The 15408-nt window shown below is 41.4% G+C and overlaps 1 protein-coding gene and 1 pseudogene across 1 annotated transcript in view; one reads left to right on the top strand and one right to left on the bottom strand.

The window, feature by feature from the left end:
* The window catches only part of SCP2 (sterol carrier protein 2), a 142587-nt gene that overhangs the window by 23702 nt on the left and 103477 nt on the right, over window positions 1-15408 (bottom strand). Inside the window, exon 13 of the mRNA XM_066376299.1 lies at window positions 3384-3477. Within this exon, the coding sequence (XP_066232396.1) occupies window positions 3384-3477 (94 nt within the window). The remainder of the gene's footprint in view (window positions 1-3383; window positions 3478-15408) is intronic.
* On the top strand, window positions 11371-14275 carry LOC136397282 (tigger transposable element-derived protein 1-like; annotated as a pseudogene).

Genomic DNA, 15408 nt, shown 5'->3' with positions numbered 1-15408 from the left:
TCGCTAAGGCAGAAAATGCATGAATTGACAAAAGATTCCAAGACTTTCTTTCATTTTCTAGTCCTGCAAACATTTAGGAAACTGACAATCGTGGGAAGGAGAAAAGAAACAAGGGGACAAGGTCCATGCAAGTGAGGTTATGGAAGGAGAAAAGAATTAAAATGGGAGCAAGAGGCATACATTTGCAAAGCTAAAAGAAGACTGAAATGAAAACAGCACTGCTTTGTTAGTCCCAGTAATGAAGTATTCAATGATTGACATCTAGCCATACCAAATACTCTCTAATTATTTTTATTTGATTTTTTTTAACAGAATAAAGTTCAAATAAATGGGGCAACTTGGCAGAAGCAACTATACTATGGATTACTCTGTAGGCAAATATTGGTGGCATCCAAAAAATTTTTCAGACAGTCCAATTTCATTTTAGTGGATAATTGTAATAAAAAAAAAATTAATGAGATTATTAATTCCTACTAGATGGCAAAGATTGTTTTTTAAAAAACCAGTCAACACAGCATGGAGAAGGTCTAAAAAAAAAGTCACTCTCATGAATTACTATTAAATTTGTAAATTAGTGCTCTCTTTTTGGTGGATTGTATCAAAATGCAAAATATACATATTCAACTACCCCACAATTTTCCCTTTTAATTATTTATGTTACAGTAATCATGGCAATGAGTACTTATAGATGAGTACAAAATGAAATTTATTAAACCACTGTTTTACTGACAATATGTAAATACAACCCAACATTCACCATAGACTACATAAATAGATTCTGGTACACACACATTCAAACTGGGACACACTGTCAAGAGGAAAAAGCATCCTGAAACCCATATAACTTTATTAACCAATGTCACCCCAATAAATTAAATTTAAAAAAAGTTTTTAAACAGAAATTTAAAAAAAGAAGAAAAAGCAGGTTATACAATAAAAGGTAATCTCACACAGGTGTGTGACAGGTCTGTAGCATGTGGGCCAACTGTCAGCCTGGCCCTTTCTACCTCAAAAAAGTTGTTGATCATTATAAAAATCCTAGAAATTCAGGGACCTCTGTCAAGACATGTTAGTCATATTTGCTGTTGTCCCCAATCCAATCATATTAGAGGTTAAGAAGTCCTTTGTGCTATAAGAGATTTACAACATGCAAAATGTTTGCCTTCCCACACGGTGGCTCTAACATGAGTGAAACACAGAGCTCAAATGTTCTGAGTCCTTTTCTTTTCTTTTTTTTTTTTTTTTTTTTTTTTTTTTTTTTTTTTTTTTTTACAGGGACAGAGAGAGAGTCAGAGAGAGGGATAGATAGGGACAGACAGACAGGAATGGAGAGAGATGAGATGCATCAATCATCAGTTTCTCATTGCGACACCTTAGTTGTTCATTGATTGCTTTCTCATATGTGCCTTGACTGTGGGCCTTCAGCAGAGCGAGTGACCCCTTGCTCAGGACCTTAGGTCCGAGCTGGTGAGCTTTTTTTTTTGCTCAACCCAGATGAGCTCGTGCTCAAGCTGGCGACCTTGGGGTCTTGAACCTGGGTCTTCTGCATCCCAGTCTGACACTCCATCCACTGCGCCACCGCCTGGTCAGGCTGAGTCCTTTTCTTCATTCAGCCCACTTTGAGCAGCTTAGTGATTAGATATGCAATTGAAACTGTGTGACTCTGGTTCTAACTACAGCTTGTTGGTCTCAAAATTGAAATCAATAATAAAATCCCAAGATGCCTTTAGATCTGAAACAATGAACTAAATATCTCATTTTGCCTGAAAAAAATAACTCTCCTTTTGGAGAGCTACTATTAGATTACATTAGTATGATTATTATCTATTGAAAACTAATTACTGTACATTAAAATAGATCTGCATATATAGTGTAATTTAAAAAACCCAACAGGTACTGCATAATTATATTTATGTAAAACTGTTGTTCATATACACAAAGAGATGTCTGAAAGAATGCCATCTGCCTGACCAGGTGGTGGCGCAGTGGATAGAGCGTCAGACTGGGATGCCAAAAGACCCAGGTTCGAGACCCCAAGGTTGCCAGCTTGAGCGTGGGCTCATCTGGTTTGAGCAAAAGCTCACCAGATTGGACCCAAGGTTGCTGGCTTGAGTACGGGGTTACTCAGTCTGCTGAAGGCCCACGGTCAAGGCACATATGAGAACGCAATCAATGAACAATTAAGGTGTCGCAGTGAGCAACAAAAAAAACTAATGATTGATGCTTCTCATCTCTCCGTTCCTGTCTGTCTGTCCCTGTCTATCCCTCTCTCTCTGTCTCTGTCTCTGTAAAAAAAAAAAAAAGAATGCCATCCATTGTTAACATTTTAGTGAACTCTAACTTTTCAGGATATTTTATTTTCTATTTTTGTAAGAGTTTATTTGAGCTAAATTGATGATATATACCAGAGAGCAAGATCTCAAATGCTCCCATTTCAGGAGATTTAATTTTTTTCTGTTTTATATGTTTCTATATAGTGGAATGTTTCAAAAATTAACAGCATTTTTACAACAACAGCAAAAAAACAAATTAAAAACTACTTTGAAAAAATCAAGTACAAGAGATTTCTTTTTAAAAAGAGTTTGACGTCGGCCCAGCATGTGGAAGTCCCAGGTTTGATTCTCGGTCAGGGCACACAGGAGAAGTGCCCATCTGCTTCTCCACCCTTCCCCTTCTCCTTTCTTTCTGTCTCTCTCTTCCCCTTCCACAGCCAAGGCTCCATGGGAGCAAAGCTGGCCCAGGTGCTGAGGACGGCTCCACGGCCCCTGCCTCAGGTGCTAGAATGGCTCCATTGCAACTGAGCAACGCCCCAGATGGGCAGAGCATCGCCCGTTGGTGGCATGCCAGGTGGATCCCAGTCGGGCGCATGCGGGAGTCTGTCTGGATGCTGTCCCCCACCCCCCAGGCTTCTCACTTCCAAAAAATACAAAAAAAAAAAAAAGTTTGGGTATTAGGTAGCTTTAAAGGCTGACTTTAAATGTTTTGAATGGTTCTATGTGAGCTCTTTTAAATTCAGAATAAAGTTACATCAAAATTAATTCAACCCCTTAACATATAAACTCTATCCATATTATTATCTCCCAGACAAAAGATGGAGAAAAAAGTGACAAGGGCTAGTCTTTCCTCTGAAGTTAAAATTTTAACAGCAATTTACTATAGTACTTTATATAACTCAAACCTGGAGATTTGTACATTTCAGAAATGCAGCCACCAGAATTACAAAGAAACCATAATACACATTCAGATATCTAAAATACACTAACTATTGGACAATATGACATAAAATTTCAACTTGTACTACTTCATAGCAGCACCTGTAATCTATGTGCACTTCCTCTAGCCTCTGGGTCCTCCTGGTAGTATTTTATATAAATATTACTTACCTCTTCAAGCTTCTTTTCAATCTCCTTAAAGATAAGATTTGCCTTGAATCCTTCAACTGCAGAGCTGGTTGGAATAGCCTGAATTTGATGAGTTCTAAAAAATTGGGGAAAAGACTAAATTTCAACCATGGAGTCATACAGGTACTAGGTTTTTCAACATTTATGTAGTAGTAATTTTCAAAATCCCTAAAAACAAAGATGTTGTGATTCTTACCCAAATAAAATTGTTATTAAACCAGTAAAACAAGTTTTACTTCCTATTTATTCCCCAACAAATATGAGTGCTCACTGGGTGCGAGGTACTATCCTTGAAACTATGGCAAAGAACTCACTCTTGTGAAGCTTATATGCCAATGGGGAGAGTCAATGAACAAGCCCAAAACAACAAAGAATACAGTCATATGAAGAAAATTAGACAAGTGAATGGGATATAGAGAAATATACTTATCTGTGTTGGGTGTTGTATTTTAGATAGCCTAGTTATATAGCCCTCTCTGAGGAGGCGATACAGAAATTATGTCAGTGAGCCAGCCACGTAAGAGTTTGGGTGGGGAAGCCAGTTCTATAAAGAACTTGAGGTAGAAACTAGCTTGGCAGTTACAGAACTATAAAAAGGCCAGCGTGCCTGGAGCAGAGCTGAGTAGAAGGATTGAAGGTCACAGAAACACACATAGGGTGTGGTAACGAGGGGCTTTATAGGTCATGATGAGGTGTCTGGTTTTTTTGTTTGTTTGTTTTGTTTGTTTTTTAACAGGGACAGAGAGTCAAAGAGAGGGATAGACAGGGACAGACAGACAGGAACAGAGAGAGATGAGAAGCATCAATCAGTTTTTCGTTGCGCATTGCAACACCTTAGTTGTTCATTGATTGCTTTCTCATATGTGCCTTGACCGTGGGCCTTCAGCAGACCGGGTAACCCCTTGCTCAAGCCAGCGACCTTGGGTCCAAGCTGGTGAGCTTTTTGCTCAAGCCAGATGAGCCCGCGCTCAAGATGGCGACCTCGGGGTCTCGAACTTGGGTCCTCCACATCCCAATCCGACGCTCTATCCACTGTGCCACCGCCTGGTCAGGCGAGGTGTCTGGTTTTAAGTATAATAAGAACTGTGGAGTATAAACTGGAAAGTAGCATCATCCAGTTTATATGTTTTTAAAAATAAACCTGCTGCCAGCTAGTAAATGGACTATAAGGGGGCAAAGGAGGAGGCGGGGAGGCCGGAGAGGGCGACTACAGCAGTTCAGACAGGAGATGGTGGTAATTAGAACAGGGTTACAAGGAAGTGTGGAATAAGCAGAGGATGGACTTCAGATTCATGGTTTCCATGTGATACAAAGTGTGAATTTGTAGACAAAAAAAGAGATTCGATGAAAAGCAGCCTCACAGGGTCATCTGACCATAAATTCTTAAATGGGCAGGTCATGGTGGGTAGTCATGACCCAGGCATATAACTTTTTAGTTAAAAGGTATATCTTTGCCTTAACCAAGCCCTGTCCGTTGTTTCTGTACATTGTTGATAACCGCCCTCAAGAAAACACATAATCTTGCCTTGCTTTCTCCCACCTTCAGGTAATCTCCCTTACATTCCCTCCTTAATTTCAGTGCAGAAAAGAAACTGTGAGACTGTATTCTCCAGAGCATTTGAGTTCTTGCTCCCCGGCACATGTCATCTACGTTGGCTCAAATAACATCTTTTTAAAATTCTCTACAGATTTGGACATTTCTTATATTGACAGATTAACAACAATTTGCCTATTGGTTGTTTGATACTTAGGGAATCACTCTAGATAAATGGCCTCACGTAGCTTTATAGCCACAAAGGCTTGGGTTGGAACCCTAAAGGCTTCCTTCACTCACTAGCTATGATTATGAGCCAGAGACTTCCTCTCTGTGTGCCTCTGGCGAGGAGGTAGGGTAGAAGGTGCGAGCCAGTGACTTTCCAGAATTAAATGGAATCCAGTGTGCAAAGCACCTACCAAAGATCCTGGCCCATGGTGGAAAATGATAGACATGACCATTACGGGCTCCAGAGCCTCAAGTGTTAGATACAGACAGAAACTTGAAGGGTCTGACGAACACGAGGGCGCCTCTGGATGTCAGGTGATTTCTCTGACATACTGCAGCATGCTGGCAGTGGCCGGGACTGAGACTGCAACACCGGAAGGTACAGAAGGAGTCAAGAGGATAGCAGCTACTCGGTAAGCACTGTTTTCTTCCTTTTCTTTCTTTCTTTTTCTCTTTCTTTCTCTCTCTCTTTCTCTCCTCCCATCTCCTTCTGTCTCTCTTCCCACCCACCACACCCACTTCTCTTTTCTCTTCCCTTTCCTTCTTTCTATCATTTCATTAATATTATTTAATAGTAGTAAGTGCTTGCTACATGCCAAACATTGTTCCAGGTACTAGGAGTATAAGACTAAACAAGTCAGCCTGACCTATGGTGGCACAGTAGATAAAGCATCAACCTAGAATGCCAAGGTCGCCAGTTCAAAACCCAGGGCTTGTCCAGTCAAGGCACATACGAGAAGCAATGAATTGATGCTTCCTATTCCTCCCCAACCCCTTCTCTCCCTTTTACTCTTCTCATTCTAAAATCAATAAGTAAAATCTTAAAAAAAATAAAATAAAATAAAATAAAATAAAATAAAAAGGAGTAAAGCCTGACCAGGCGGTGGCACAGTGAATAGAGGGTCAGACTAAGATCCAGAGGACCCAGGTTCGAGACCCCAAGGTCGCCAGCTTGAGCGTAGGCTTGCTGGCTTGAGAGTGGGATCAGAGACATGACCCCATGGTCGCTGGCTTGAGCCCAAAGGTCACTTGCTTGAAGCCCAAGGTTGCTGGCTTGAGCCCAAAATCACTGGCTTGAGCCCAAGATTGCTGGCTTGAGTAAGGGGTCACTTGCTCTGCTTTAGCCCCCCAACCCCCAGTCAAGGCACAATGAGAAAGCAATCAATGAACAACTAAGGAGCCACAACAAAGAATTGAGAATTGAGGCTTTTCATCTCTCTCCCTTCCTGTCTATCCATATCTCTGTCCCTCTCTCTGTCTCTGTCACAAAATAAAAAGGGAGTAAAAAGTCAGTCTCCTCACTGAGTTTACATTTTTCAGTGGAGAATAAAAGGAAGTAAAATAGACAAAATACTTGCAAGTATCAGAAAGCAAACAAAAAGAGGAAGACCCGCCAAGGCTCCATTGGAGCAAAGTTGGCCCAGGCACTGAGGATGGCTCCCTGGCCTCCAGCTCAGGCGCTGGAATGGCTCCAGTTGCAACAAAGCAATGGCCCAGAGGGGCTGAGCATCGCCCCCTGGTGGGCAGGCTGGGTGGATCCCTGTCAGGCACATGTGGGAGTCTGTCTGACTGCCTCCCCGCTTCTCACTTCAGAAAAAGACAAAAAAAAAAGAGGAAGACCCTACTTTAGGTAGGACAATCAAGGAATGACATCTTTGAGAATATGAATTTAAGCTAAGAGCAATTAAAGAAACAAAAGGAGTTAGTAACTCAAGGAGGAAACTGCCAAGTCTATAAGAAAAGTTTGGTATGTTCAAAAAAAGTAAAACACAACCAGTGTCACCAGAGCACGGTAAGTGGGGGGAGGGGGGGCGATATGAAATGAAATTGGAGAAAGAAAAAAAAGAAATTGGAGGACCAGGCAGGGACACCAGATGATGCACACCAAAGCAAAAAATCTGGGAAGCCAAGGAAATGATTAAATATGGAAGCGAAATAGTTTGATTTGTGATTATTCTTACAACAGTATGCAGAATGGACTGGGGAGGAAGGTGCAAGAACAGAAGTGGGGGGCAGAAGGCTGCTAGAGTAGTCCAAATGAGTAGTGACGGTGGTCTGGACTACAGTGGGGGCAGTCTGCCAGTGGAGATGGAGAGAAGGTAGTGGATTCAAAATAAAATTTGGAGATAGAATCCAGAGAGAATGAGGGAGATCTACGTGGGCGGGGAACAGGTCAGACCGATTCAAGGATGGCAGTGCCATTTATTGACAAAAGGAAGAGTACACTGGGAATAAAGGGGATCAAGCTCCTCCATTTTAGACACAGGAAGTATGAGATGTTTCTCAGACAAGAAGGCAGCTAGATATGAGAGTCTGGAGCCCAGAGGAGAGATTCAAGCTGGAGATAAAGTGGAGATACTCATCAGCATAATGAATGTATTAAAATCCATGGGAACTGGCCCTGGCTGGTTGGCTCGGTAGAGCATCGGCCTGGCGTGCGGAAGTCCCGGGTTCGATTCCCGGCCAGGGCACACAGGAGAGGCGCCCATCTGCTTCTCCACCCCTCTCCCTCTCCTTCCTCTCTGTCTCTCTCTTCCCCTCCTGCAGCCAGGGCTCCACTGGAGCAAGGTTTGCCCCGTTGCTGGGGATGGCTCCTTGGCCTCTGCCCCAGGCGCTAGAGTGGCTCTGGTCACGACAGAGCGATGCCCTGGATGGGCAGAGCATCGCCCCCTGGTGGGCGTGCTGGGTGGATCCCGGTCGGGCGCATGCAGGAGTCTGTCTGACTGCCTCCCCGTTTCCAGCTTCAGAAAAAAAAAAAAAATCCATGGGAACTGATAAGCTCACCTTGAGAGAAAAATAGAGAGAAGGCCAGCCCAGTGACAACACCCTATGCCACTCCACTCTTTAGAGACTGGGAGAGACAGGGAGCCAGCGGTGATGCAAGGAAAAACCAGTGGAGCATGTTATTACACAGGTGAGGGGCAGAAAGAACCTGGAGGGAGGAGCACGCTATGCCGAGGACCTTCCAGATTTGGCAACATGGGGAGTACCAGGTGACTGTGACAAAAGCAATTTTAAGGAAGTGGTGAAAGGTAGAAGTCAGATTATAGTGAATTAAAGAGGGAACGGGGAAGGAAAGAAGACGGTGTGGCTCTTTTGAGACATTACTTTTAGGGGAACAGTGAAATGGAGTGGCCTCTGGAGAGGAGTATAGTAATGTCAAGAAAAGTTTGTCTTTGTTTTAAGATTAACATACTGAGCATGTTGCCTGATGATGGTAATGAATCAGGGGAAAGCAGATACAAAGAGAGAAAGCTTGAGAAGGTGACAGTGGCTGAGGCCTAGCGGCCTGTGAGGACAAGGAGACTTAGGGAAATCCGATCCAATGGATGTGGGCCTAGATAGAGTTACAGGTCTTGGGAGGGAAGATGAGAGTTTGGATGTGTGTGTGTGTGTGTGTGTGTGTGTGTGTATTCTTCCAAAATTAGAAGTTTAGAAGCAGGGAAGCAGACTTCCGCATGCGCCCCACAGGGATCCACCCGGCATGCCCACCAGGGGGCGATGCTCTGCCCATCTGGGGTGTTGCTCCATTGCAGCCAGAGCCATTCTAGTGCCTGAGGCAGAGGCCACAGAGCCATCCTCAGCGCCCGGGCCAACTTTGCTCCAATGGTGCCTTGGCTGTGGGAGGGGAAGAGAGAGACAGAGAGGAAGGAGAGGGGGAGGGTGGAGCAGATGGGTGCTTCTCCTGTGTGCCCTGGCTGGGAATCGAACTCTGGACATCCCCATGCAGGGCCAACGCTCTACCGCTGAGCCAACCGGCCAGGACCAAGAGTTTGGATCTTATGGTGTCTGATTTTTCAACAAAGTTATTGGCTGAGAACGAGGATAAAAGGGTGGGTACAGGAAGTCTAAGAAGCTGAAAGTGAGTCTGGCAGAAGAATAGTATTAACATCAGGACAAGGCAGGGAACTCACGTTCCTGCCACGCTGGAATGTGTGCAGCTTGCAGAGCGCATGCTGGCACTTCAGCTTCCACGCCTTCGCCAGTGCGGCTCCCTGTGTCTGGACTGCTTCTGTCTTAACAAACTTCATTTACCCAGGCCAAGAAACTCCTTTTTCTGGGAAACCCTACTAAATGTCAGCTTCTTAAAAGCAGAGACCACATCTTTAAAATACAAAATCTTTAAGCCTGACCTGTGGTGGCGCAGTGGATAAAGCATCAACCTGAAACGCTGAGGTTGCCGGTTTGAAACCCTGGGCTTGCCTGGTCAAGGCACATATGGGAGTTGATGCTTCCTGCTCCCCCCACCTTCTCCCTCCCCTCTGCCTCTCTAAAATAAATAAAGAAATGAACAAGACAACAAGCAAACCAAAATCTTTATATCCCTAGTTCTCAGCACACAACAGGTATTCAGTAAATGGAACAGAAATTACAGTGAATTCCCTCTTACTTAATTCTAATTTTTTCCTGTTTCCCTTGGAACAGAATTATCTGTGGTCACCATCTTCCCCGTCAAGAGTCTGAATGAATGACCGAAAATCAAGTGGCCACAACTAGTCCTCCACAGGCCCATCTTATCTCACTAATTCAGCTCTCCAACTTTTCATCCTCATGTGCCCTTCTCCAATAATAATAAGTTATTATTTTTCAACAATAACTTTGTTGAAAAATCAGACACCATAAGATCCAATAAATATTTTATCATTATTTTATTATGATAAAATAATAATTGATACGAGCAGCACTTTTCAGTGTACAAAACATCTTGATTGTCTGTGGAGCAGAGTCCAGACAAGTTTCCACAGGTCACAGATATCTCTTTATCTTGCTTGTTTTGAAAAGCTCATCAAGCTAACAATTAACCAACTTTCTGTCATCCAGATTAGGAAAAAAGTTAATATATAAAACATTTTATCAATATTTTCTGAAAATCCCTCAAACCTTACAATTTATTTGACATGTGCCCTAGTCTAGAGAATCTGAATATAACAACTTAAGTAAACTCAGAAAAGAGATTCCTCATATCACAGAAGGATGCTCATCATGATTGAATTATATACAAAGTTCTTTTAACAGAAACTAAATTCTGATTTTTTAAAAATCTGGTTTATACACAAGTTTCCTGAAATAAATATAGTACATAAAATATTGGACGGGACCTTAAAGATTATTTGTGTATGAATTCCCTCTAAGCATCCTGAAAATGTTCAATCTAAGGCCTAGAATTGGGCACTGCTTCAACAATGTCAAAGATCAGAAGCACAAAGTAGCCAACAATACAGGAACTCTGAACTCATATGAAGGTTAGAATCTTAATTGCTACCACTCAAAACTCTCTTTAGATAAGTTGTTTTAATTCTGATCATGACTCTCCTCAGCTGTAAAGAAGGTGTAAGACCTACGTTTGGGGCTTTTATGAAGATTAAATAAAGAAGTACATGTGAAGCACCTAGCAAGGTCCTGGCACACACTAGGCCCTCAAAAAGTGGTTAAAAGAACCATTACAACTGAAAAATAAAAAGACAACCCAATTCTTAAATGGCTGAAAGATCTGAATAGGTATTTCTCCAAAGATATACAAATGGCCAATAAGCACACAACCCGATTCTCCACATCAGTAGCCACTAGGGGAATGCAAATCAAAACCACAATGGGACCACTCTGCACCCACTAGCAGCTAAAATTAAAAAGGCAGATAATAGCAAGTGTTAGTGAGGATGTGGAGAAACTGGAACCCTCATAATAAAATATTACTCAGCTATAAAAGGGAATGCAGTACAGGCATGCCACACTTCATCGCATTGTGCTTTACTGCATTTCACAGATAACTGCAGTTTTTTCCAGGCTGAAGGTCTGGCCACCCTGTGTCAAGCAAGTCTACCGGCACCATTTTCACAACAGCCTCTGTTCACTTCCTGTCTCTATGTCACATTTTGATAATTCTCACAATATGTCAAACTTTTTTATTATTATTATTATCTTTGTTATGGTGATCTGTTGTCAGTGATCTTTGATGTTACTACTGTGATTGTTTTGGGGCAACATGAACTACACCCATATAAGACAGTGAACTTAATCAGTAAATGCTGTGTCTGTTCTGACTCTCCCACTAACCTGGCATTCTCCTGTCTCTCTCCCTCTCCGTGAGCCTCTCTAGTCCCTGAGACACACAATAGTGAAATTAGGCCAGTTAATAATGCTATGATGAAAAAATAATAAAATAAAATAAAATAAAATAAAAATAATGCTACAACGGCCTGTACGTGTTCAAGTGAAAGGAAGAATCATACATCTCTCACTTTAAAACAAAAGCTAGAAATAATTAAGCTTAGTAAGGAAGGCCTGTTGAAAGTCAGGACAGGCTGAAAGCTTGGCCTCTTGTGCCACATAGCCAACTTGGGAATGCAGAGGAAAAGATATTGAAGGAAATTAAAAGTGCCACTCCAGCCTGACCAGGCGGTGGTGCAGTGGATAGAGCGTCGGACTGGGATGCGGAAAGACCCAGGTTCAAGACCCTGAGGTTGCCAGCTTAAGCTCGGGCTCATCTGGTTTGAGCAAAGCTCACCAGCTTGGACCCAAGGTCGCTGGCTCAAGCTTGGTCTGCTGTAGCCCCATGATCAAGGCACATATGAGAAAGCAATCAATGAACAACTAAGGTGTCGCAACGAAAAACTGATGATTGATGCTTCTCATCTCTCTCCATTCCTGTCTGTCTGTCCCTATCTATCCCTCTCTCTGACTCTGTCTCTTTAAAAAAAAAAAGGCACCACTCCATGAACATACGAATAATAAAAAAGTGAAATAGGCTTATTGCCGATATAGAGGAAGTTTTAGTGGGCTGGATAGATCAAACCAGCCGCAACATTCCTTTAAGCCAAAGCCTAATCCAGAGCAAGGCCCCAACTCTTCAATTATACGAAGACCAAGAGAGGTGAGGAAGCTGCAGAAAATAATTGGAAGAGGTGAAGGGGGGTAGGGGAGGGTATTATGAGGATACAGGGGGGATAAATGGTGATGGAGGGAGACTTGACTTGGGGTGGTGAACACACAATACAATAATATACAGATGATATAGAAATGTACACCTTAAACCTATATAATTTTATTAACCAATGTCACCCCAATAAATGCAATTTAAAAAGTTGGAAGTTAGCAGAAGTGGTTCATGAGATTTAAGGAAAGAAGACACCTCCATAACATGAAAGTACAAGCTGAAGCAGCAAATGCTGATGTAGAAGATCCAACAAGTTATCTAGGAGCTAAGCTAATTAATGAAGGTGGCTGCACTAAATAACAACAGATTTCAATGTAGATAAATAAGCCTTATATTAGAAGAAGATGCCATCTAGGACCTACATAGCTAGAAAGGAGTAAATACCTGGCTTCAAAGTTTCAAAGAACAGGCTGACGCTCTTGTTAGAAACCAATGCAGCTAGTGACTTTAAGTTGAAGCCAATGGTCATTTACCATTCCAAACATCCTAGAGCCCTTAAGAATTACATATGCTACATCTATTCTGTGTTCTGTAATGGAACAACAAAGTCTGGATGACAGCACATCTGTTTGCAACATGATTTACTGAGTATTTTAAGCCCACTGTTAAGACATAAACAATTCCTTTCAAAATACACTGCTCACAAAAACTAGGGGATATTTTATCGCTTCATATTCATTTTTGAAATATCCCAATTTTTATGAGCAGTAATATACTGCTCATTAACAATACAAGTTTATTACTGCTCATTAACAATACAAGAGCTCTAATGGAAATGTACAATAAGATTAATGTTTTCATGCCTGCTAACACACATCCATTCTGTAGCTCATGGATAAAAAAGCAATTTCGACTTTCAAGTCTTATTATTTAAGAAATACATTCTGTAAAGGTTATAGCTGGCATAGTGATTCCTCTAATGGTTCTGGGCAAAGGAAATTGAAAACCCTCTAGAAAGGATTCACCATTCTAGATGCCATTAAGAACATTCGTGATTTATGAAAACAGGTCAAAATATCTATATTAACAGGAGTTTGGAAGAAGTTGATTACAACCCTTGTGGATGACTTTAAGGGATTCAAGAGTTCAGTGGAGCAAGTAACTGTACATGTGGTGGAAACAGCAAGAGACCTAGAATTAGTAGTAGAACCTGGCCCTGACCAGATAAGCTCTGTTAGTTAGAATGTTCTCCCAACACACCAACGTTGCGGGTTCAATCCCCAGTCAGGGCAAACACATACAAGAATCAACCAATGAATGCATAAAATAAGTGGAACAACAAATCAATCTCTCTCTTTTCCTTCCTCTCTTTCAAAAATTAATCAATAAATTTTTTTTTTTAAAGTGGAGCTTCAGCTGAAGGTGTGACTGAATTGTTGCAATCTCGTGACAAAACTTAAATGTATGAGATGTTGATTCTTATGGTTGAGCAAAGAAAATGGTTTCTTAAAATGGAATCTACACCTGGTGAAGATTCTGTGAAAATAGTTGAAACGACAACAAAGGATTTAGAATATCACATAAACTTAGACGATAATAAAGCAGCATGGTTTAAGAGGACTGACTCCAGTTTTGAAAGAAGTTCTACTCTGGATAAAATGCTATCAAACAGCATCACATGCTACAAATTATTTATGAAATGAAAAGTCAGTCTATGTGGCAAATCTTACTGTTGTCTTTTCTTTTTGTATTTTTCTGAAGTGAGAGGCAGGGAGGCAGAGAGACAGACTCCTGCATGCACCCAACCAGGATCCACCCGGCATACCCACTAGGGGGTGATGCTCTGCTCATCTGGGGCGTTGCTCCGTTGCCTGAGGCAGAGGCCCTGGAGCCATCCTCAGTGCCCAGGCCAACTTTGTTCCAATAGAGCCTTGGCTGTGGGAGGGGAAGAGAGAGAGAGGGAGAGGAGGAAGGGTGGAGAAGCAGATATGCGCTTCTCCTGTGTACCCTGGTCAGGAATCGAACCTGGGACCTCCACACGCCGAGCCGAAGCTCTACCACTGAGCCAACCAGCCAGGGCCCATTGTTGTCTTCTTTTAAGAAGTTGCCACAGCCACCAATCTTCAGCACCCCACCTTGACCAGTCAGCAGCCATCACCAGTGAGTCAACACCTTACTCTAGCAAAAAGATTACAACTTCCTGAAGGCTCAGATGGTAGTGGGTTGTTGTTTTTTTAGCAGAAAAGGATTTTTTAAATTAAGGTATGTACATTTTTAGACATAATGCTATTGTACATTTAATAGACTACAATTAGAGTATTTTTAATTAAGGTATGTACATTGTTTCTTAGACACAATGCTATTATACACTTACTATACTACAGTATAGTGTAAACATAACTTTATATGCACTGAGGAACGAAACAATTTGTGTGCTTGCTTTGTTGTGATATTCACTTTATTGTGCAGGTCAGGAACTGAACCCACAATATCTATGATGTATACCTGTACTACATTCATTCCTATAACATGGATGAACCTTGAATACATTATGCTAAACAAAAGATTGTATATTATATTATTTCATTTCCATGAAATGTCCAGAATAGGCAAACCCATAGAGAGAGAAAGATCAGTGGTTGCCAGAGCCTATGGGACAGGGACGAGGAAGTAACCACTAATGAGTACCTGGTTTCTTTCTGGGGTGATGAAAATGTTCTAAAATTGATTGTGGTAATAATTGCACAACTCTGTGATACACTAAAAACCACTGAATGTACCCTTAAAATGGATAAATTCTGTGGCACATAAATTATGTCTCAATAAAACTTAAAAAATGTTTAAAGTAGTTGCTATTATTCTTAATATTTAGAAAGAATATAGAATCCTACATTTTAATCACATCTCCATCTCTAAACCGCACGTTTTACCAGTAATCAGTTTGTTCTAATTAGAAATGATTGTGCAATGCACATAAGGTCTAGGCCTAGGGAGTAAGGTTCATTTGCAATCAGGAACTCCCCTTGACCTCAGAGCAGGCACATGATCCCATTACAAACAGAAATCTAGCCCAAAGAGCCAAACTGGAGGCTTCAATGAATTAGATATTATTCCCATTCTGAACTAAAAATTAAAGTTCATTTTTTCCCAAACCCCTAAATGATATTTATAATTTAATAATAAAACTATATTCAACCATTTGACCAGTAACAAAAAGCAGAGTAATAAAAAAGAAGAAAAATGCATGGAAAGATCAGAAGTCAACAGTTAATCGAGCAACTACAGTGCACAGCAGGTATTTTTTTGTTAGTTATCTAATCCCTGAAGTAAATATTTTCACTCTTTTGTAACTGAGGAAAAGGTTAAGTCAA

The sequence above is a fragment of the Saccopteryx leptura genome, chromosome 3 (assembly GCF_036850995.1).
Source record: "Saccopteryx leptura isolate mSacLep1 chromosome 3, mSacLep1_pri_phased_curated, whole genome shotgun sequence".
NCBI lineage: Eukaryota > Metazoa > Chordata > Mammalia > Chiroptera > Emballonuridae > Saccopteryx > Saccopteryx leptura.
Note: the sequence above shows the minus strand (reverse complement) of the source record. Positions and strands in the feature narration are given on the sequence as shown.